This window comes from Suncus etruscus, chromosome 3 (assembly GCF_024139225.1).
Source record: "Suncus etruscus isolate mSunEtr1 chromosome 3, mSunEtr1.pri.cur, whole genome shotgun sequence".
NCBI classification, from domain to species: Eukaryota; Metazoa; Chordata; class Mammalia; order Eulipotyphla; family Soricidae; genus Suncus; species Suncus etruscus.
In genome coordinates this window covers 17903162-17928138 of record NC_064850.1, presented here as the reverse complement: position 1 = coordinate 17928138, position 24977 = coordinate 17903162, and the positions used below count along the sequence as shown (strand labels likewise).

The window sequence follows — 24977 nt, the reverse complement described above, 5'->3', positions numbered from 1 at the left end:
AAAGCCAAGAGTAAGCCCTTAGCACCTCCAGGTGTGGCCAAAAACAAACCAAAGAAAAAGTATGCTAAGTATTCTAAGGATTTTTTAATGTATCTTGAAAATGATTCCACAGAATGGGAAGAAATAAGTGTATTTTCTTGGTGAAACATTGGCAGGAATTATAGAGAGGTGTCTTCTGAAATGCAGACGATCTGCTTTCCTGTGTTACCTCCTGTCATCATCGACTGGAAAGCAGCTGAAAAAACAAACAATTCGGTTATCTGAAAATACAAATATTGCTTTCAAACATGTTTATCCATAGGGCACACACATGTCATTAGTTTATAATGAATTTAAATAATTTTAATGATAATTTAATAATGAATATACTAGGGAATTTGTCTCAAGTAAAAAACTCTCAAGGAAAACATAGGGCAAGGCCAGAGAGATAGCACAGTGATAGAGCGTTTTGTGTTGCAAACAGCCAAGGACTGACATTGATTCGAATCCCAGCATCCCATATGGTCCCCCGTGCCTGCCAGGAGCAATTTCTGAACACGAGCCAAGAGTAACCCCTAAGCTCTGCGGGGTGTGACCCAAAAACAAACAAAACAAAACAAAACAAAAAAGGACAAACTAACCTAATAAAATTGTTAAAAAAATACTTTTACAGGGCAGTGGCATGAGCGGTAGGTAGGGCATCTGCCCTGCATGCAGCTGATCCAGGATGGAAGGTGGTTCGATCCCCCAGAGTCTCAAATTGGTCCCCCAAACCAGGGGCTATTTCTGAGCACCAAGAGTAACCCCTCTGCATCGCTGGGTATGGCCCCCCAAAAAGGGTTTTACAGTACATGTGTATGGCCAGCCCATGCAGCCAATGGTAGGCACCATTGTCTACACACATATGGCCTGCATATCCCCCACTTGATATGTTATTTTCATACTTTAACTCTTGGATGTGTACCAGGGCTCTCTCTCTGCCTTTGGCAAAGCCCAAAATCTCCCTTGAACTTGTTATCTCTTTTATCCTTTCCCTCCCCTCCTCAGTAACTTTGAATAAAATCTTTTTTCATGTCAAAACTTTTTTAAATTCAAATTAGAGATGTTGAACTGTTTCTGCATCAGTTGTACATTACTTACAGAGTCTGTAGTCTAGAGGTAAATATGGAGGTAAAATGTCAACAACAATTTTAATGCCTGGGGCCTGCGAAAGAATAGTGGGCAGGGTGCCTGTCTTAGACTCTACCAATTTGGATTCAATCTCCCGCACCACCAGAAGCAATCCCTATGTTCAGAGTCAAGTAAAGAATAAAGAGGTGAGAGGTAAGCCCACACTGCTGCTGGATGTGAGCAAAAAAAAAAAAACCAAACAAAATTTACCTATAGGCTAAATGAGATTCTCAATTCTTCCTTTTTAAATATGCTATTATAAAATCAAAGAAACATTTTATTATTTGAAACATGAAGACAATTCTTCTTAAAAGCCACTAAACTAAATGTTCATGTAATTTGATTAAGATATTTAAGGAGGGGCCAGAGAGATAGCATGGAGGTAGGTCATTTGCCTTGCATGCAGAAGGACAGTGGTTCGAATACTGCCATTCCATATGTTCTCCCGTGCCTGCAAGGAGCGATTTCCGAGCACAGAGCCAGGAGTAACCCCTGAGCATTGCCGGGTGTGAACCAAAAAAAAAAAAAAAAAAAGATCTTTAAGGAAGGAATAGTCTAGTGGGTAAGCATACAGCTAACCCAGATTAATCCAGAACCCTGAGCCCATCAGAAGTAATCCTTGAGTACTGTGGCCCGAAAACAAGCACTCAAAATATAAAAGTAAAAAAGGTATTTAAGGAAGGACTTTAAATACAGTACAGCAGGTGGGGTTTGTCTTGCATAGAGCCAACCAAGTTTGATCATGTACACTGCTGAATGCAGTTAGGAGTAGGCACCGAGATCAAGCACAGCTGAGTGTGCCCCCCCAAAAAGAACCAAAAATGAATATATAAAAGGTAGTCTCTAGGAGCCATAGTGGTGGCACAAGCGGTAGGGCATTTGCCTTGCACAAGCTGACCTAGGATGGACTGCGGTTCAATCCCCCAGCATCCCATATGGTTCCCCAAGCCAGGAGAGATTTCTGAGCGCATAGCCAGGAGTAACCCCTGAGCAGCACCGGGTGTGGCCCAAAAACAAAAACAAAAACAAAAGGTAGTCTCTAGGAGAGTTTAACAGGAAAGAAATAAAGGCTTAAAAACAAAAGGGAAAAAACCCCACCAGATAAGTAGAATTTTAAAATTTGATTATGTGCACAATAAATATACACTCATCTTACCTCCCATGTTTTCTAACCCATTTGTAGTAGTCTCTTTTATCTGAAAAAAAAAAAAAAGTAGATATATTTAGTTTAGGGTTTTAATTTTTTTGGATGGGGAGCCACACCCAATGATACTCAGGGGTTACTCCTGGCTATGCACTCAGAAATCATTCCTGGCTTTGGGGACCATATGGGATGCCAGGGGATCAAACTGCAGTCTGTCCTAGATTAGTGTGTGCAAGGCAAATACTCTACTGCTTGTGCCACCGTTCTGGCCCCTGATTTTATTTTTAACCTCATTCAGAGATTGAACTCAGGGTTTCAGGAGGGTGAAGCAAGAGTTCTGCTTAACCAGATCCCAGGTCCTAATCTGTAGACCTCAATTTTTCTATTTACTATTTCCTGTTTTTTTTTGCAAAAGACAACAGTCCTACTTAACATTATCTGTCCAAATCAAGTGTTTTTCACTTCATATAGATGGTTCAGAAGTATTTCCTATTTATACTTAAAAATAAATTCCTATTTCCTATGGTCTAATTTCAGTTGCTAACACCTCTTCCCAAAAAATTACATAAACAGCAGTTATGGTTCATGCACCCAACCCATATTAGAGACCCAGTATCACATGGTCACCTGTGGTGAGGAGAATTTTCAGACAATCCTGGAGGCCCCCAAGCACTACTAATGCGTTTCTGGAGGCCTCAACACCATTGGGGTGGCTTTGGATATCCCCACACCACAGCGTCCAAACAGCATCTTCAGCCCCTTGCATTAAACTAATTGCCCATTTGGCCAAGAATCATGAATTGGGCTGTTGGCCTTCCTGACACTGCTTGGGTGCCCCCCCTTCCAACAATGAACACCACAAAAAATAGGGGTCTAAGAAATAGTTAGGGTGTAGGCATTTGGCCATGTGGCAGACATTCTACAGGATATGGTCTCCTGATCACCAGAAGTGACCCCTGAATACACTCAGAAGCAATCTCTGAGTATTGCTGAGTGTAGCCCAAAATAGCTACCTCCCCAAGTTAATAAATACACACATACATATAACTACTTATTATTTGCAGGTCTCAAGAATATCTTCATTTGAATTTTGGATTTCCCAGTGATTAGGAGGCCCTACTTCAACTCTCAGATATGCTCAGTCCTGTAATCTTGGACCACCAGAGTCACACCCCATAGTGCTTAGGGGTCTTCAGGACTATACTTGGCATTTCTGGGGGGACAGTGCTGGCAATCAAACTGAGATCCCGAGAAAACAAAAATCATATACTCCTGAACCATGTATTATCTCTCAGGTCTTTCAAGAATATTTGGTGTTGCTGACTATTGAATCCAGATCTCTCAGCCACATTCCAACTGTTATATCTTTTTTGTTTTGTTTTGTTTTGTTATGGTCATGCCCAGCAGCACTCAGGGGTTACTCTGAGTTCAGAAATCACTCCTGGCAGGCTTGGCAGGGCCATATGGGATGCCAGGTCAAACCCAGTTGATTGGATGTAAGGCAGATGCCCGACCCGCTGTGCTATTACTCCAGCCTCATCTTAGAATATCTTTAGTCAGGCCGCTTTGCACACAACCAACCCAGGACAGACAGTGTTTCGATTCCCAGCATCCCACATGGTCCCCTGAGACTGCCCTGGGTGATTTCTAAGCTCAGAGCCAGGAGTAACCCCTGAGCGCCACCGGGTGTGATGCCCCCATAAAAGACTATCTTCAGTAAAGGTTTCAAAACCCCAGATTACAACTCCTAACTTTCAACTAATAACCAAAAGATATTTCACATTGTATATGAAGGTCAAAACAGAATTGTAATAGTAAAGAAATTGGTATGGGCATGAAGAGACACCTGCGACTTTTGAGAAAGCACAACTTCTCACACATGTGGATTCCATCAATACTTGACAAATCAATGACTCTTACCGTTTTGGGTAAAACTATCTTATAGTATCATATAAGGAAAATAAAACAATAAAATTTCACACAAAGTGAATAATAAGGGTTTCTCAATCAGAAAGTTACAGTCAACTGGGAGAGTTGATTTGTAATATTCACTATCATTTAGTAGAATTTTTATAATGAAGTAATATTTACAATAGTCAGTTCAAATAATCAAAAGTGTATCAAGTAGCCTAAAATATATCAATAAATAATAGATTGGGGACCAGTGCACAAGTACAAGGAGGGTGCTTGCCTTGCATGTGGCTGACCTAGGTTTGCTCCCTGCTACCCCATAGGGTTCCCCGAGTCAACAACACAAAGCCGGGGCCGGAGAGATAACATGGAGGTAAGGCGTTTTCCTTTCCTGCAGAAGGTCGATGGTTCGAATCCCGGCATCCCATATGGTCCCCTGTGCCTGCCAGAGGGGATTTCTGAGTATAGAGCCAGGAATAACCCCTGAGCACTGCCAGGTGTGACCCAAAAACCAAAACAAACAAACAAACAAAAAAAAACACAACACAAAGCCATGAATAATTCCTGCACACTGCTAGGTGTGTTCCAAAACAAACAAACAAAAATGCCTAAAAAAAAAAAAAAAGAAGCAAGTTTTACCTTTAGTTTTCCTTCTTTAAACCACTGACTCAGCTGTAGAATACCAGACTCAAATTTATCTTTATAATTTAACACCAGAAACCTTTCTCTGTAGTAAAGAAGAAATGGATACTGATCAGAGACTGTGGAGGGAATAAGAGATATTAAAATCAAATTCTTCCAAAGCTCTAATAAGCTGTCAATTCTCCAAATATTAGGCTCAGGGCAGAAGAGTTAATACAGGGGTTAAAGCTCTTGTTTTGCACGTGGACAACTCCAGTTCAATCCCTGCTCCCATGTATGGTCTCCTAAGCACTACTAGGATTGAGGACCAGACTCAGGAAGGAGAAGCCCCTAAGCACTGCTGAATATGGCCCACTCCAAAATAAGCAAGGGCCCAATTACAAAGAATAAAGATAAAGCTTTGGTAAAGTTCTAGATTTAGGTGTAGATTTCTAATTCTGCCTACCTAGTACAGTCCCATTAGGTTTTACTCTGTGGTTAAAATTCTTTCCCCAAAGTCATGTGATTTAAACCATGCTAATCTGTGCCAGTAACCTTGAGATGTGATAAAAACCAAAAGGGAAACACTATTCTCCATTTGTTTCACTAACTTGATAAAACATTCGACTAGAGATAAGTTATCCTCTAAATAATGCAAGAGGAGAGCTGCAAGGTGGCAGAGCCAACTTAGAAGAGATCATAGCCTAAAACTGGAAGAAAACTGAACTGTAATAACACTATGCAAACTCCTCCAGCCAAATCTAAGTCTGTGCTAATCCCAGTCTTCTCAGATACATGAGCAATTAGTGCCTTTTCCCCATAAGCCAGTGAGTTGAAGATCTATTTTTGAAAAATATTAATAAGAGACTGATATTTCTGTGTTTATCGGGGCCATTCAGGAGTCTTAGGTGATGAATTTAGGACTACAAAAACACAAGGCATGAGCTCTACCACAACTATAGTTGTTCCTTGCATTAAATAGAACTTGAAAATACATATATTTGGTTAGGGGGGCCACACTCAGCAGTGCACAGGGGTTAATCCTAGCTCTGTGCTTAGAAATCACACCTGGATGGGGCCGGAGAGATAGCATGGAGGTAAGGCGCTTGCCTTTCATGCAGAAGGTCATCGGTTCGAACCCCGGCGCCCCATATGGTCCCCTGTGCCTGCCAGGAGCAATTTCTGAGCCTGGAGCCAGAAATAACCCCTGACACTGCCGGGTGTGACCCAAAAACCACAAAAAAAAAAAAAAAAGAAATCACACCTGGCAGGCTCGGGGGACCATATGGGATGCTGTGATCAAACTTGAGTCAGCGCATGAAGGCAAATGTCCTACCCACTGTGCTATTGTTCTGGCCCCATTTATAATTTTTTTTTAAATGGGGGTCACCTTCAGTGGTATTGAGAAGGAAGTGGGATACGTAGCCTGGAGGTGTTAGAATGCAGCGGGTTCAGTGTCCAGACTAGAGCTGTGGTATTTTATAGTGGTGCTGGGTACCACCAGGGTTATACATAGCACTTAATGGCAAGGCTCTGGGCCACATAGTGCTTGGGATGAATCTGACATACCAGACATATGCTCCATCTCTTGGAGCCATATCCATTGCCCCTCTATGAAGTTTTTTTGCTTTTTTGGGCCATATCTTGCTGTGCTTGGGGCTTACTCCTGCCTCTGCACTTCTAGTGGTACTCAGGAATTATATATATATGATAGATATATGATATATAAGATACTGGGAATCAAACTTGGTCAGCTGTGTGCAAGGCAAGCGCCTTATCCTCTGTATATTATATATCTTCAGTTCCATGTATCTATGATTTTTTTTGTGGTTTTTTTGGGTCACACCCGGCAGTGCTCAGGGGTTATTCCTGGCTCCAGGCTCAGAAGTTGCTCCTGGCAGGCACGGGGGACCATATGGGACGCCGGGATTCAAACCGATGACCTTCTGCATGAAAGGTAAACGCCTTACCTCCATGCTATCTCTTCGCCCCGTATCTATGATTTTTAACCCCTTTTAAATATGGCTATAAGACCAAAAAGTACAACATACCTTGTAATGTTTCTTTCTTTCCTGATTGCCTCTATATCAGCGGGTAACGGAGGAGGATAAGGGACATCTTTATTGTACTGAGAAATTTGACCACACAGGATTATGTGGCTGTTCTGAGTCATCTGATAAGAAAAAAATGAATTGTATCATAAGATTACACCTTTGCTATGTTTATTGATTATATGACTGCCTCAGTGAAAGTCTCTTTTACCATTTAATCATTTAGTGCCAATGCATTGATTTTGTTTTAAAGATTCACCCATATTATTAAATCTGCTAGTATGTTAAGCTTAATCACAATTGGGTAACCACGTGTAAGAAATTGAAGATCGATCCATATCTCACACTTTACATAAAATTCAATTCAAAGTGCATTAAAAACCTTGGGATTAGACCCAAACCTATAAAGTTCTTTGAGGAAAAAAGCATAGGCAGAACACTCCAAGATTTAGACCTCAAAAAAGTCTTCAATGATAGAATGCCAATGGCAAGAGCTTCAGCATCAACCTGAATAAATGGAACTATATTAAACTAAAAAGTTTTTGTATGGCAAAAGAAACATAGAATAAAATTAGAAGATAGTTATCTGAATGGGAGAACATTTTTGCACTCAACACATCAGATAAAGATTTTATATCTAGGGGGGTTGGAGTGGTGATGCAAGCGATAAGGCTTCTGCATTGCCAGCACTAGCCTAGGATGAACCGCAGTTTGATCCCCTGGTGTCCTGTATGGTCCCCCAATCCAGTAGCAATTTTCTGAGCACGTAGCCAAGAGTAAACCCTGAGTGTCACTGGGTGTGCCCCCCCAAAAAATATTTTATATCTTGGATATACAAAATACTCACAAAGGTTAACTCCATAAAACCAAAATGCCCCATCAAAAAATGGGGAGGAAATAGATACTTCTCGGAGGAAGACCAACAGATGACTAACAGACACATAACAAAAATGTTCATCATCACTTATCATTAGGGAAATTCAAAGCAAAACAACTATCAGATATCTTACGCCAGTGAGGATGGCACAGATCAAAAATACTGGGAACTATCTTTGTTGGCGGGAATGTAGTGTGAAAGAAACTCATCTACTGTTGGTAGGATTGCTGCCTTGTCCAACCACTATGGAAAACAGTGTGAAAAGTGCTCAGTAAACTCAGAATTGAGCTTCCATACTACCCAGCAAGTCTACTTTTGGGTATTTATCCCCAGGACAGAAAAACATACATCCAAAAGGATGTAGGCTCACAGCTATTCATTGCAGCACTCAGTACAATAGCCAAGACTTGGAATCAACCTAGATGTCCAGCTACAGATGAGTAGATCATGAAGATATGATACATATATACAATGGAATACTACATAGCTGTAAGGAATGGTGCAATCATGCAATTTGCATCTATATGTATGGAACTGAAAAATATTATGTTAAATGAAGCCAGAAGAAGGATAAATACAAAATGATATCACTATATATGTGATATTTAGAATAACAGCATGAAGAAATGCAGTGGTCTAAATGGGAGTTGTCTTGAACACCCTTGGCCCCAGAGTATAGCAATAAGAAGGAAAGAAACTGAGTGGAAGAGGAGAAACAAATAGGAAAGGATGGGGCCAGGACCAAGCAGTCTCAGGTGCATCGGTAGTGTTAAAACAAGGACAAAACTGGAGGTCAGAGTGATAACACAGCAGTAGGGTTTTTGTCTTACATGCAGCTGACCCGGAACAGATCTGGGTTCAATTCCCGACATGCCATATGGTCCCCTGAGCCTGCAGGAGCGATTTCTCAGCACAGAGTCAAAAGTAAAACCTGAGCGCTGCTGGGTGCGCTCCCTCCCCGCAAAAAGGACAGACCTAAATATCCAAGCCAAAAGCAACAACAGTGGACTCAAGATACCCAAACTTTAACAACCTAAATTTAAAGTGGACCTGTTATACTGGCAGGCTAGGGAGCAGGGGGGTGGTATGGGATGCACTTAGGGAACATTGGTGCAGGATGCTGGACACTGGTGATGGGGTTGACCCCAATTCATTGTATGTCTGAAATCGCATCCCATATGGTCCCCCAAGCCTGCCAGGAGTGATTTCTGAGTGCAGATGTAGGAGTAACCCCTGAATGCCACTGGGTATGGCCAAAAAAACCAAAGTAAATTACGGATTAAAGATAAAGAGGTCTTGTAAAAAGAAAATTGTAATGAATACTCAGTGCAATTCTGCAACCTAACTATATAACAGCAAGTTGTTCTATATCCCTGAATTACAATACTGATACCACCTCAATTTTTCACAATAAATATTATTACAATGTCGGTGTGTTTTTTCTTTTCACAGGATCATCTAAAAGGATGTATCATCCAGGAGCCATAGCAGTGGTGCAAGTGGTAGGGCATTTGCCACGCTAACCTAGGATGGACCACAGTTTGATCTCTGGGCATCCCATATGGTCCTCCAAGCCAGGAGCAATTTCTGAGCGCATAGCCAGGAGTGAGCTCCTGAACGTCACCTGGTGTGGCCCAAAAACCAAAAAAAAAAAAAAAAAAAAAAAAAAAAAGGGGATGTATCAACTAAAGTGTAGTATTCAAATACAAAATAAATTCACAGACAACCTGACTTATCACCGTATCGCTGATGTCACCACCAACATTGTCAAAGTATACATCCACTCCATCGGGGCAGAGTTCACGGAGCTGTTCTGCCACATTCCCTTTCTTATAGTTGATTGCAGCATCAAAGCCCAAGTCTGAGGTCAGAAAGAGGCACTTCTCTTGTGTTCCACAAATCCCCACCACTCGGGAACAGCCCAACAAATGGCCAATCTAAGGGAGAAGTTTTGGAAATTAAATGATTTTCTATTGTGACATTTAAACATAAAAATAAAAATAAAAAATTTTGTAGGGGGGGACAAAAACATTTTGTACATTTTTTAAATATAAAGTCATTACAAATTTTGGGAAATGTTTATCACAATTAAGGTTAAATTAAAAGGCTTAGGGTGGAGCTGGAGCAATAATAGCACAGTGGGTAGGATATTTGCCTTTCGTGTTGCTGACCTAAGATTGATCCCTGGTGGGGTCGGAGAGATAGCATGGAGGTAAGGCGCTTGCCTTGGATGCAGAAGGTCAGTAGTTCGAATCCCAGCATCCTATATGGTCCCCCGAGCCTGCCAGGGGTGATTTCTGAGCGTAGAGCCAGGAGTAACCCCTGAGTGCTGCCGGGTGTGACCCAAAAAAACAAAACAAAACAAAACAAAACAAACAAGATTGATCCCTGGCATCCTATATGGTCCCGCAGCCTTCCATGAGTGATTTTGGAGTGCAGAGCCAGGAGTCACCCTTGAGCATTACGGGGTGTGACCCCCCAAAACAGAAAAAATAATACCCACTAAAAGAACTGAAAATAGGGACCAGAGCGTGGCGCAAGCAGTAGCATGCGCTAACCTAGGACGAACCGCGGTTCAATCCCCCAGCATCTCATATGGTCCCCAAAGCCAGGAGCAATTTATGAGTATATAGCCAGGAGTGACCCCTGATCATCACCAGGTATGGTCCCAAAATCTAAATAAATAAATGTGGGAAAAAATTAAAATGGGGGCTGATGCTATAGCACAATGGGTTGGGCATTTGTCTTGCACACAGCCAATCTCGGTTTGATCCCTGGAATCCCATATGGCCTCCCAAGACTGTCAGGAGCCTCCTTCTGAGCACAGAGCCAGGAACAACTCCAATGCCACTGGATGTGGTCCCCCCCAAATAAATAAAAGTAAATAAAAGTGGGGCCTAAGATAAAATACAGTAGGTAGGGCAATTGCCTTGCATATAGCCAATATGGATTTGATCCCTAACATCCCATATGATTCTCTGAGTCTACCAGGAGGTATCCCTGGTGGAACCAAAAGTAAGCCCTGGGTACAGCCAAGTATTGCCTGGAATTTAAAAAAATTAGGGGCTGGAGCAATAAGGCATTTGCCTTACACACAGCTGATGCAGAACTGACCTGGGTTCAATCCCGGGCATCTCATATGATCCGCCAAGCCAGAAGCGATTTCTGAGCACATACCCAGGAGTACCCCTGAGCATCACCAGGTGTGGCCCAAAAACCAAAAACATTTTATTTTAATTTTAAAACAAATATTGAAAAACACTCATAGCTTGATTATTTTAATTTGGGGGGACCACACCCAACAGTGTTTAGGATTAACTTCTGGCTCAGCTCTCAGGTCTTTGGGAGACACTATGGGGTGTTAGGAATTAAATTTGGATATGTCATATGCAAGGCAAATGTCCTACCTGATGTACTATAGCTCTGGCCCCAGGTTGTTTATTTTAAGTGTCACAATTTAAAGCTGGCTTTATAAAGAAGCATAATCACATTGCAAATACCACTATCTTGAAGTTCATTATTATTCAGGTTTTATAAAGGAACTAAAATCACAACTACGATAAAATGTTTTATTTCAGTAGTTCACACTACCAAAATCATATTCTAAAAATACTTTATAAAATCCTAGCAAAATACTATATTCCTAGAATCTAGTATGTACTTTCTTATCTAAAATTGTTTTTATTTTGGGGGTCACACCTGGCAGACCTCAGGGTTTACTCCTGGTGGCTCTGTGCTCAGGGATCACTTCTGATGAGTCTTGGGGGGGTCATGTGGGATGATGGAATTAAACCTAGGTCAGCCATATGTAAAGCAAATGCCCTACCCACTGTACTATTGTCTCAGCCCCTGAAGCTGTTTTTAAATAAAAATTATTTTTTTAATTCATAGAATTCCAAGCAGTTACTCTGCTTTTTGTTTGTTTGTTTTTGGTTTTTGGGGCCACACCCGTTTGATGCTCAAGGGTTACTCCTGGCTAAGCGCTCAGAAATTACCCCTGGCTTGGGGGGACCATATGGGACGCTGGGGGATCGAACTTCGGTCCTTCCTTGGCTAGCACTTGCAAGGCAGACACCTTACCTCTAGCGCCACCTCACTGGCCCCTCTTTTTTATATTAATTTAAGCAATACTCCAGCATTGACCACTTCTATACATAACAAGATACAAAGCAGCCCATATTTTCAATATTGTATTAGTCTAAATAGGTTATACTGCTACTTTCTTTTAGTATAAATGTATACAATAGTGGTACATATTTATTAAACTTCACTTGCCAAGTTATATACATTTGTCCAGATATTCAGTTATAGCTACTATCTTAGGAAATTATAATTCTCAGAAAGTTTACCTGCCCAGCCAAGGATCCACAAGCACCAGCTGCCCCACTGACAACCATGGTCTGGTTCGATCCAGAAGTGATGTGACCCTTTTCCTGTATTCCAATCAAGGAAGTCAAGCCAGGCATTCCTATAGCTCCCAGAAAGTAGGACAAGTGCCCATCTACAAGCTTTGGATCTACCTAAAATAAAGCATACAATTAAAAAAATTCAGAACTAGCAGTTTCTGTTTTAACATAGATAGAATCTGGAATTAGACCCCACCCACCAATATGGAGAAGAATCTTTGGATCTACCTAAAATAAAGCATACAATTAAAAAAATTCAGAACTAGCAGTTTCTGTTTTAACATAGATAGAATCTGGAATTAGACCCCACCCCACCAATATGGAGAAGAATCTTCAGAGGTTTAATGAAGTTATTGGGGGCCAGAATGATAGCACAGCGGCAGGGTGTTTGCCCTGTATGTAGCTAACCCGGGATGGACCCAGGTTCGATCCCAGTATCCTATATGGTCCCCTGAGCCAGTCAGGAATGATTTCTGAGCACAGAGCCTGGAGTAACTCCTGAGCATTGCCAGGTGTGGCCCCAAAACTAAAGAACCAAACCAAAAAGAAAGTTATCGGTGGGGAGCCCTATCCTAACTGTTCCAGGGTCCATAAGAGGAGACATCTGCAGCCTCTCTTTCCTTGATCATGTTAAGGAAAGGCCAAGGGCACATGTGGAAGTACAGCTAGAAGACAGTCTCCTGCAAGCTTGAAAGAAATGCTTCCGTTGAAAGCACATTTTCAGAACCTCTATCTCAGACTTCCAGCCTTTACAACTATAGGAAAATACTTTTCTGTGGTACTCCATCATGGTATTTTTGTTTGTTTTGGTCTTTGTTTTGGGGTCACATCCAATGGTACTCAGGGAGTACTCTCCTAACTCTGCACTCAGGAATTACTCCTAGTGGTGCTCGGGGAACCATATGAAATGCTGGAGATAGAGCCAGGTCACCCTTATGCAAGGTAAATGCCAGTCTTACTGTCCTTTCTCTCTGGTCCCTACCTCAGTATGACATCTTTTTGATACTTATAGCTCGTGTTTTACTGTAGACATGTAACAGTTTGAGAAATATGCAAAACATCATTCAGAAGTAATCCAATAACTATATTATATCACTAGAGTCTTCGTTTTGAGAGTTATATAAAATAAATTGTGTGCTTTTCTATTTTCCTGATAACAAATATAGCTAACTGCCCACTCTACAAAGTAAAAAATTACAGGAGTCAGAGAAATAGTTTAAAGGGTGAGTGCATGCTTTCGTGCAGAAGGTTGGAGTTCAATCCCAACACTGCATGGCCCATTGAACACTGCAAGAGCTGAGAGTAGGTTCCAAGCATTACCACTTGTGACCTTTTTATCCCCCCACAAAAAAAGTTAAGGAAGGGGCCTGGAGAGATAGCACAGCGGCGTTTGCCTTGCAAGCAGGACCAAAGGTGGTTGGTTCGAATCCTGGTGTCCCATATGGTCCCCCGTGCCTGCCAGAAGCTATTTCTGAGCAGACAGCCAGGAGTAACTCCTGAGCACTGCCGGGTGTGACCCAAAAACCAAAAAAAAAAAAAAGAATGACAGGAGGAAAAATTAGATAGTTTATATAACTCACCTTTTCAAGACCATTTCCATCCAGAATGACCTTGGTTTGCCAGGGCCACATAAAACTTGTCACAAAATCTCCTTTCTTAAAATTTCCATGTTTGCTTTCTTCTATAATCCCAATACCTCCTCCCTCAGTCACTTGAGACAGTTGCCAAGGTGTTATATAATCAGAACCAGTGTCTTCATTCATTCTACAACGCTGAATAAAGAAAACACTAGTTAGGATGAATCTTTCAGATAATACTAAGTTTTCTCACTTACCCAGTAATTAAAAAAAAAAAGCCATGTAATGTTATGACTTTAAGTACTAGTAAAAGAAAAGAGGAACTGGGGCCGGGCGGTGGCGCTGGAGGTAAGGTGCCTGCCTTACCTGCGCTAGCCTAGGAGACGGACCGCGGTTCGATCCCCCGGCGTCCCATATGGTCCCCCAAGCCAGGAGCGACTTCTGAGCGCATAGCCAGGAGTAACCCCTGAGCGTCACCGGGTGTGGCCCAAAAACCAAAAAAAAAAAAAAAAAAAAAAAAAGAGGAACTGCAGAGATAGTACAGCAGGTAGGGCATTTGCTTTGCATGTGACCTGGGTTCAATTCCCCCAAATCCTCTTGAGCACTGTCTGGAATAATCTGTGAGTACAGAGCCAAGGTTGTTCCCAGATCATCAAGTATGACGAAAGAGAGAAAGAAAAAGAGAGAGAGAGAAAGAGAGAGAGAAATGATGATGATAGTTATAGAAAGTTGTGAACGTTTTGTTTTTAACAAAAAGGTTTTTTCTTCTTTGTTTTTGTTTTGTTTTGATTTGTTTGTTTCTTTTTGTTGTTTTTTTTTTTTTTGCCACACTCAGCAGCATTCAGGGCTTACTCCTGGCTCTGCACTCAGAAATCACTCCTGGCAGGCTTGGCGGACCATATGGGATGCCGAAGATTGAGCCAAGGTCAGCTTCATGTAAGGCAATGGTTGGAAACAGCTTTGGAGCTCCATCATATCTCTTTGCAAAGGAGAAGTCTGTAGGTCTAAGGCTGCAGAAAGGAAAGGAAATAAGCCCAAGTGCTCTTTCTGGCCTGGATGTCCTTCAGGGACAGAACTACATCTCCATTTGGTGATAACCAAGTTAGATCCAAAGCCCTTAAAAGTGATAGACCATCCACTCTGCAATATTCATGTAGGCAGATGAATTAGAATTAAAGTAGTGAAGCTGGGATAGAACTTGGTCTGGCAACTGTGGCCACAGGTCTGGATATTCAGCAGTAGATGGAGACACACTAGCCTGGCATATGACTTGGAGAGAATTGACTGTGATTCTCAAGACGCTTCCACTGCTTGGTGGTCCATGTGAGAAGTGGCATGAAAGACCAAGAACCATGATGGTTATGAACCTCAGGGCTTTTTCTTAGCACCAGTGGGTTGAGCTAGCTACTTTCCTGGGGCCTCACTCAATATAGGTGAAGCAATTTGAAGGCCTTGTGCCATCCTTCAAGGAGTCTGAGGGAGGAGAGAAGCGAGCTGAACTGAGTAAAGCCTTATACTATACCTAGTTTCAAAAAGGCAAAGAGAGAATATAGGAAAGCCAGAGTGATCTCTTATTTCTACTGTTTGGGCAGTGGCTCCCTTCTCCTTGGAAGAGTTTAGAATAGATTTTCCTCGCTGGCAGGTATCGGATATCTCCATGCTCCCTATGTCCCACCTGGTCCATGTGTGGGAGGCCAGGTTGGTGAGAAGCAGCATATTTCAAGATGGCAGAGATGGTGAACACTCATAGCTGACCATGTGCCTCTTGGTTAGCTACAGAGTAAGTGAATGAGGAACATGTGGCTGAGGGATGTGGCAGGAAACACAAGCTACCCACTTTGTTCTCCTGCACGGTGAATGAAGCTCTTGGAATGACACCTGTTGAGAGGTTCCTGACAACACTGAGGCTGTAAGTGAGATGGCAGAGCAGGCAGCAGGTTGGACAAGGGGCATCCCCACTAAGGCAGGGTTCCAGTAGGCCAAGGCCATCAAGAAGTGGAGTGCTGAGCACTCAGTTGAAGGCCATATGGCTCTCTATTGCCTCCAGGATATGCCAAGGGGCCCAAATCAAATAAATAGATGCTCAGCACAAGACTAGGGGACCAGGCAATACAAGGAGGGTGACAGGAAAGAAAAGAGTTCAGAAGGGGGGCCGGTAAGGTGGCACTAGAGGTAAGGTGTCTGCCTTGCAAGCGCTAGCCAAGGAAGGACCGCGGTTGGATCCCCCGGTGTCCCATATGGTCCCCCCAAGCCAGGGGCGATTTCTGAGCGCTTAGCCAGAGTAAACCCTGAGCATCAAATGGGTGTGGCCCAAAAAAAACCAAAACAAAACAAAAAAGAGTTCAGAAGGAGGCCCAGCCCAGTTAGAAAAAGGTTGAGAAATACTGATCTAGACATTTGGAAGAGATTAATTAAACATGCATACTACAATTACAAAAGTATTTATCAACTCCATTCCTCAACTCTAGTGAGTGAAAACAAAAAAATATATCATTCACAGGCATAAGACATAAAGCTCAAACACTTATCATTAGGTATGCACAGCAAAACTAATTTGCAACATAAAAACTAATAAAAATAAAATTATTTTTCACTGTCACAAAATCCTAATTCTTACCATATAAGGATCCACAGAAAGATAAAGAGTTTTAGCTTTCACTTGACCTTCCTTGATATTATCAGGTAAATTTGCTTCTTCCATTCTAAAATTTTCAGCAACTGGATTGCCATTTTTTCCTAAAATAGTAAACAAAAATATAAAATTAAAAAAATCACTTTCAGTGCCGGCGAGGTGGCACTAGAGGTAAGGTGTCTGCCTTGCAAGTGCTAGACAAGGAAAGACCGTGGTTCGATCCCCTGGCGTCCCATATGGTCCCCCAAGCCAGGAGCAATTTCTGAGCGCTTAGTCAGGAATAACCCCTGAGCATCAAATGGGTGTGGCCCGAAAAACCAAAAAAAAAAAAAATCACTTTCCTAACAATTACTTATCTTTCTTTCAAAAGATACTCTAGAGGCTGGACAAATAGTACAAGGGTTAAGACACATGCCTTGCATGCATCCATCCCCATTTGGATCCAGCACATATGGTGCCCAAGCACTGCCAGGAGTGATCTCTAAGCACAAACTCAGGAGTAAACCTGAATTCTGAGTATACCCCCCAAGAACATATTCTACTATCTCAATTAGTATCTTCCTACTTTAATTTACCACACTAACTTCATATTACTTTTTGTTCCTTCATTTGTACTAAAAATTATCGAAAACCGGAGATATTCATTTATCATGAACAAATACATACCAGGACGGGAATTTAATACCACTCTTTGTACAATCATCACCTTGTTTTCTCACTTGTCTCAGAGAGATTTGTATGAAACAAGTCCTATAAATAGAAAAGATTTAAGACAGTAAGATATAAAAGCACATAAAAAAGTTTAAAGCAGAACATTTGCAACTGAACAAGGAAAGGAAAAAAAATCATACTTAAGGTCCAAAAATGATAGTAGCCTATTAGAAAATGACCTTGAAACAAATATATGAAGAAAGAGTAAATCTAATTACAGAGAGAGGGATTCACACCCAACAATGCTTGGGTGTATTCCTGGTTCTGTGCTCAGAGATCACTTCTGGACAGGATTGGGGGAGTTTATGCTGTATCGAGGGGAAAGAATAGGTCAGCTATGTGAAAGGGAAGTGCCTTAATAGCTGTACTATCTCTCTGACCTCTAAATCTAATTTCTGGTTAATAAAAAATGTTTATTGGAAAATTTGAAGGCAGCAAAGATTTCTGGTCTCATTTAATTCAAGAGTATTCACTTACATATGCCATCATCATTAAATGCTCTGTCGTGGTTTGACTACAACAACATGTTAAACTCCTCCAGGGCTAGCCAATTAATCCAGCAGTTAAAATAAAAAACACTATCAGCTTACATGAAATGCAATCACATTTTCAAAACAGTTTTTCTTCATCAAAATGGAAATTTCATAGTTTTGTTATAAATGTAACATATTAAAAGCATGATTAAATCTTCACTTTAAAAATAATCTTCATGGGTGGGGAGGAAGAGGGGAAAAAATCTTCTTGGGGCCACAGTGATAGCATAGTGGTAGGGTGTTTGCTTTGCACTCTGCCAACCCGGGACAGACCTGGGTTCAATCCCCAGCAACCCATATGGTCCCCTGAGCCTGTCAGGATTGATTTCTTAGTGCAGAGCCAGGAGTAAGTAACCCCTGAGTCCTGCCTGGTGTGGCCCCAAAACAAAACAAAACAAACAAACAAAAAAAAACCCACCAAAAATAATCTTCACTTTAGGGACTGAATAGTTCATTTAGCTAAGTGCATATGAATCTAGTCTTTGCATGCAGAAAGCCCAGTTTCAATTTCCAGCACTGAGTGACCAACCCAACTGCCATAAGTGACGCTCCAGTGAAATCATCACATAAAAAAGTCTGTAAATGGCTAAATAAGTAAAAAGGTTCTATTTATTCTGTAATTATAAACTGACTTAATAAAAAAGGGGCAGAAGAGATAGGCAAGGTGCCTGTTTTACCATGGCAGACGTGAGTTCATTCCCTGACATCCAATATGATTCCTTAAGTCTGTCTGGAGCCTATATAGCCGGAGTAAGACCTGAGCACCTCTGAATATGGCCCATATAAAACAATAAATAAATAAAATGAAATTTCAGTGACAAGGGAAGTTGCCTTGTTAATTTTATCCTCAGGAAATATAAAGTAAGCCCTTAGTATTACTTGTGCCATGCAGTTATGAACAACATATGTTACATAAAAACACATTTTATCTGTGTGTGTGCATATGAGATTCATATTATCATTCTAGACCTTCAAGGGCTCAAGCACTTTTCCAATGTGGAAGAGATGAGATTCAAGTTGACTGACATTCTAGATTCAACTTCTTTTTCTTTTTTTCTTTTTTTTTTTTGGTTTTTGGTCTTTGGGTCACACCTGGCAGTGCTCAAGTTTTACTCCTGATTCTATGCTCTGAAATCACTCCTGGCAGGCTTGGGGGACCATATGGGTTGCTGGGGATCGAACCCAGGTTGGCAGCGTGCAAAGCAAATGCCCTACCGCTATGCTATCACTCTGGCCCCATGCAGATTATTTTTAAAGTGAAGATTTAATCATGCTTTTAATATGTTACATTTATAACAAAACTATGAAATTTCCATTTTGATGAAGAAAAAATGTTTTGAAAATGTGATTGCATTTCATGTAAGCAGATAGTGTTTTTTATTTTACCTGCTGGATTACCTGCCAGGATTCAAACCACCATCCTTCTGCATGCAAGGCAAATGCCCTACCTCCATGCTATCTCTCCAGCCCCTCAACCTCATTTTTTGTTTTGTTTTGTTTTTACTGTTGGGCCACACCTGGCAGTGCTCTGGGATTACTCCTAGATCTGTGCTCAGAAATCACTCCTGGCAGGTTCAGGGGACCATATGGAATGCCAGGAATAGAACTTGGGTCCTTCCCAGGTTGGCCGCATGCAAGGCAAATGCCCTAACACTGTGCTATCTCTCCAGCCCCTAGATTCAACCTCTTAAGTAGCTAAATAAAATTTTCCAGGCCTGGGGCTGAAGAAATAGCACATCAGGTTGGGCATTTACCTTGCACATGGCCAACACAGGTTTGATCCCTGTCATCCCATATGGTTCCAAGCCTGCCAGAAGTAATTTCTGAGCACAGAGCCAGGAGTAAACCCTGAGCATCATCAGGTGTACCCACCCGCCAAAAAGACACAAAAAAATTTCGAGGCCAGAAAGAGAGAATATAATGGGCTGGATTACATGCTTTGCATACAGGAGGCCTGACATCACATGGTCCCCAAGTACCACCAGGAATGATCCCAAAACACAAAGTTAGCAGTAGCTCCAAAGTACTGCTAGGTGTTCTCCTCCCAAAATTAAGCTCAAACAAAAGCAATGTTCTTTTTAGGGACCATAGAGAAAATTCAAAGGACTGAGTGCATGAGGCTGGAGAGACAGAGCAGCTGGTAAGGTGCTTTTTTTGCTCATGGTTGACCCAAGTTTGAACCTAAGTACCTGCAGGGATTGATCCCTCAGCACAGAATCCAGGTGACCAGGGGGAGAAAAAACAAAAGGGCAGATTTTACTTACATATGACATAAAAATAACCAGATGACCAAGCCAGGGGCGATTTCTGAGCACATAGCCAGGAGTAACCCCTGAGCGTCAAACGGGTGTGGCCCAAAAACAAAACAAACAAAAAACAAACAAACAAAAAAATAACCAGATGACGGAATGCAATGTTTGAAGAGAGGGATACCATTCTTTGCCCCAGAGTACAGGGAGGAAGACAGAGAAGGAAAAAAATTGAGTAGGTCCAATGAGACAGACAGATGGGAAGCAAGAGGGAGCAGGGGTCAATGGAAGCCAAGTACTTTGGTAATATAAAGCTAAATCCAAACCACAGAATCAACAACACTGAAAACAGGGGCCAGAGCGGTGGCGCAGGGCATAAGGCGTCTGCCTTGTGCTCGCTAGCCTAGGACAGACTGCAGTTCGATCCCTCAGTGTCCCATATGGTCTCCCAAGCCTGGAGCGATTTCTGAACGCATAACCACAGATGGTACTCAAGCACAGTGAGAGGTGACTTCTAAGTACAGAGCCAAGAATACCCTGAGTCCTACCAGGTGTTGCCAAACTCCTCCCCTGCCCCTCAACTAAAAAGATTCTATAAATGTGGTGCTTGGAGGGATAGTACTATAAGTGAAGATAGTTGAGGTCAGATCTCCGGTGAGTATAGCACCCACAAAGAAGCATCCACCAGCCACTTCAGGAAAGTTACTCTGTTTATTGTAGGTGGGAAATGGATATTTATGTTAGGGGAGAGTAGGGTGTGGACTCTGTGTCAGCTAATCAGAGATTATTATTTATTATAATTATTTACTAATTATTTATTAATGTGAGATGGGGTTTAAAACAGGGTATATGCTTCTGATTTTAGGGAAGACAAGGTAAGGGGATTAGGGGAAGCAGGGTTTGTGCTCTGGATGTTAAAACAGGGTGTGTGCTAAAGGTGATAAACTACAAGTACTGTTAAAGGTTGCTTTCCTTGCATGAAGTGGTCCCAAATTCAATCCCCAGCACCCCTATACACCATCCCTAACCTCAAGCCCACCAGGAATGATCTCTGAGGACAGAGCCAGAAGTAAACCTTAAGCATTGCTGTGTATGACCCAAACATCAGAAAACAAACAAACAAAACGTGATGCTGGATGCAATCTATTGTATCAAGAAGTCTTGTAGGGTTAAATATACCCGTAGCTATATACATATCGATGTAGATATAGGACCCCTTCCTTTCTCTTTGTTATTGTCATGATGCAGAACCAAACATTTGGTAGCTGTGCTCACACGTTTGGATACAGTGCTCACCAGTGGTCATAAGGTACTTGGTTGTGGTACCTTTCAGTGGTTGTACCACTCACAACTGCCATGTACCAGAGATCACATACTTCATTGTGGTACAAGAGATAACAAATGGCCAAGATTGCATGCAGCATGTGAAGAAAGTACTAATGATCAAACTCACACTTCATACGTGAAAAGCAGCTGCTCTACTACTGAACTACACTCTGTCCCTTGCCCTTGTTTTGTTTTGTTACATATCTATGACCCTCATATGGCCTCACACAAAGCATGAACTCTGCTGCTAAGCCACATCCAGCCCCTATGTCTTTCAAAAGGGCATTTTCTATTGAATCACCTTGTAAGAATGATATGAGAATTAAAAAGTAGGGTCAGAGAAATAAACAGTGAGTAAGACACTTGCCTGCCTGTATTCAATCTCCGGCATCCCATCTGGTTCCCCAAGTCCTCAGAAGTGATCCCTGAGTGCAGAATGAGGAGTAAGCCCAGAGCATGACTTACTCCAAGCCCCAAAACAAAACAACAACAACAACAAAAAAAAAAACAAATTAAAAGGCAAATGTTGCTTTTTAAAATTAAAAATTTCTAAAGCAATTCTAAAAATTCTAAAGAAATTTCTAAAGCAATTGGATTCATAACTGCACTTTAGTGATCAACAGCAACATCATAATAGTTAAGATTTTCATTCAACTTATTACTTCCAAATGAAGTTTCCTATTTGCCTCTTTTAATGACTTTAAATTTGATCTGTATACTGTAGGTCTGTCCAAATACTGATAATAAAAGAAAAAGTATCCACATAAAAGTTCTTTTCCTGGGGCCAGAGAGATAGCATGGAGGTGAGGCATTTGCCTTTCATGCAGGAGGTCATCGGTTCGAATCCCGGCGTCCCATATGGTTCCCCGTGCCTGCCAGGAGCAATTTCTGAGCCTGGAGCCAGGAATAACCCCTGAGCACTGCCGGGTGTGACCCAAAAACCACAAAAAAAAAAAAAAGTTCTTTTCCTTATTACTACATCAGAACATTCTCAAGGGGCCCAAGCAAAAGCACAGCAGTAGGACATTTGCTTTGCACACTGCTGATCTGGGATGGATTCGATCCCCTGCATTCTTTATGGTTCCCCCAAGCCTGCCAAGAGTGATTTCTGAGTGCTCCCCAAAGCCTGCCAACAGTGATTTCTGAGTGCTGAGCTAGGAGTAATCTCTGAGCAATGCTGGGTGTGACCCAAAAACAAAACAAAAAGAAAAAAAAATTTTTTTTTGTTTTTGTTTTTGGGCCACACCCGGCGTTGCTCAGGGGTTACTCCTGGCTGTTCAGAAATAGCTCCTGGCAGGCACGGGGGACCATATGGGACACCGGGATTCGAACCAACCACCTTTGGTCCTGAATCGGCTGCTTGCAAGGCAAATGCTGCTGTGCTATCTCTCCGGGCCCAGAAAAGAAAATTTAAGTGTCAAATGCTACAATATAGGATATGGGATTGAAGAGACAGAGATTCAGTCACTTGTCTTGAACCGACCTAGGTTCAATCTCCTGCAGTTTATGGTTCCCCCAGGACCACCAGGAATGATCTCTGGGTACAGAGCCAGAAGAAATCCTGAGTACCACCAAATGAGGCTCAAAAGCAAAAGTCAAAAAACAAAAAAGGACCAGAGCAATAGCACAAAGGTAGAGAGCTTGCCTTGCATGTGGTCAACCTGGGTTCAATCCCCAGCATCCCATTTGATCCCCTGAGTCCAGCAGAAGTAATTCCTTAGTATAGAGCTAGGAGTAACATCTGAGTAGTGCTGAGTATGACCCTAAACCAAAAGCCAAACAAATAAATACAGAAATAAACTAATATAAAGTTAATCGCACAATATCTCCAGATAGCACAACAAACAACTCATCTGAAATATAAAGAACTTGAATGGTCATAAAAGCAAAATCAAGCAGGTGCCAGAGATAGTACAAGGTATAAGGTGCCTGCCTTGGATAAGTGATCTGGGTCTGTTCCCTATAAGGGGTCATTCCTGAGCAGTCAGGGATAGTCCCTAAGCACTATGGGATGTGGCTTTTCCATCACCAAATTGGGGTGAAGATGGATGCAAGTCTTTATTTCCTGACTGATATTTACTCAACACTCTTTGTTTAGAAAAGCATCAGGTGAGTTCTTAGCTGATGCTAAGTAATATTTCGAAGGATCAGGGATAAGGAAAGTTCTAAGGGCTAAATCATACCCATGAGGGGGACCTAAGTTCCATATCTGACACAGCAAGATCCGATCATTGCGCTGGAAGTGACTTTGAGCACCACAGTGTGGCCTCAAAACTGAAAACAAAAGAAAACTAGAGCGGGTGTTACTATAGCAAATAAAGTGCATACAACTAACCTGGGTTTGATACCTCACAGTATATATGAGTCCCATAAGCCTTGCCAGGAGTGATCCCTTAGGGCAGAAGTAGAAGTAAGCCCTGAGCACAGCTGGATGTGGCCCAAAAAGAAAAGAAAAAGTAGACCAATGGTCAACTAATAGTTACGCTGGTATCCTATTATCTGGATCACGAGGTATCCTTGCAGCCCAAAGTAAGGGAAAGTTCAAGGGCAGGATGAGATCCAGGCAGATTCACGACACAGTTCCCCTTGCAATTAATTTCTTCCCTGGGCATGTCCCCCTCCCAGCTACCCTGCCACCTGAGAATTGGATTCCAGGCTCATTTACCCACGGACTTTGCCACAAATGTCTAAGTCTCCAAGATCTCCTCCACCCTTACTCTATCCCTGGCTACATCATGCAATTCCCTGCTTGGTGCTTCTGATCTTAAGCAAATGCAGAATAACTGCCCAATATCCTATTCATCTAACTTTGTCCTCTCTGCTTCCCATGACCAACCATGCATTGAAAGTTCCCTAAAAACCTACAGCTACAGCCCTAAATTTCCCAACTACCTCCACTGATCCTAAGCACTCAGAGGTCAGGAATCAAATATTCTCTTTATCATGAATGGGTTAGGTCCAGTCTCTATGCCTGGCACATGGTCGGTGCTCCAAAAACAATAGATTAATAGATAAGTTAATTTCAATTTCTTTTTTTTACTTTATACATTTTTTAAAATAATTTAACCAGTGCAACCTTCCCATGACCAATGCCACCCATCTCCTTTCTCCCTGTATTTGTTTTATTGTTTTAAATTTTTTAATATGCAAAATCTTTATTTAAGCACCATGATTACAAGCATGATTCTAGTTGGGTTAATTTCAATATCTTTTTTTTTTCTTTTTAATTTCAATTTCTAATTGCAATTGCTGACTACCTACCACCCACCCCGAACCCCCCAGGAGGGAAAAATCAACTTAAAGAACCTGTGGCTGCTTCTCCTCAAGTACTCCCTCTACCAAGTGTCCTAAAGCCCGCGTCCCCAGCAGCTCCTGGTCCCAAGTCTCCCTGGGCTTTGCTTTGTCGGAGTCGGCCGTTCCTCCTCTGCCACTCACCCAAAGGAGACTGCCGCGAAATCTCGCGCGATTTGAGGGTCTGCGGGGGTCGCGAGATGCAACTTTGACAGATGACAGCAGGAAGCAGGCGCGAGAGTAGGCATCGGCTCCGCCCCCTAGCAGGTCCCGCCCAGGGGGCGGGGTTCTGGGGTGAATGGACCAATCATGGAGCCTTACGTCGATGAATGGCGGGGATGAGGCGGGACTTCCAGGGGAAATGAACAAGTTGTCAAAGATGTCTAGTAAAACTTACTATAGTTCTTGCTCTATGTGTGGGCTCCAAAAGTGCCTCGTCCCATAGGAATTATTGTTATAAATTTATTAATTTATCATTAATTTATTATGAATTTATACA

At 42.0% G+C, this 24977-nt stretch overlaps 1 protein-coding gene across 2 annotated transcripts; it reads right to left on the bottom strand.

The window, feature by feature from the left end:
* Window positions 1-65: 65 nt before the first annotated feature.
* PTGR2 (prostaglandin reductase 2) lies at window positions 66-24608 on the bottom strand. 2 transcript variants are annotated; one of them, XM_049770457.1, is made up of 10 exons: window positions 24494-24608; window positions 17035-17118; window positions 16354-16472; window positions 13740-13931; window positions 12103-12273; window positions 9481-9690; window positions 6877-6998; window positions 4844-4931; window positions 2306-2345; window positions 66-235 (listed from the first exon to the last, which is right to left on the bottom strand). In XM_049770457.1, the coding sequence occupies exons 2-10, from the start codon at window positions 17069-17071 to the stop codon at window positions 159-161; spliced, it is 1056 nt and encodes a 351-aa protein (XP_049626414.1). In that variant the 5' UTR covers window positions 17072-17118; window positions 24494-24608; the 3' UTR covers window positions 66-158. The 2 variants fall into 2 exon arrangements, with proteins under 2 accessions (XP_049626414.1, XP_049626415.1); XM_049770458.1 differs by lacking the exon at window positions 13740-13931.
* Between the last annotated feature and the right edge of the window lie 369 nt (window positions 24609-24977).

Coding starts and splice junctions, on each gene's coding strand:
- PTGR2 (XM_049770457.1), bottom strand. CDS start 17,071: ATGATTGTACAAAGAGTGGTATTAAATTCCCGTCCTG. Junction 16,473..17,034: donor GGTATTAAATTCCCGTCCTG/GTATGTATTTGT, acceptor TTACTATTTTAG/GAAAAAATGGCAATCCAGTT. Junction 13,932..16,353: donor TTTCTGTGGATCCTTATATG/GTAAGAATTAGG, acceptor TTCTTTATTCAG/CGTTGTAGAATGAATGAAGA.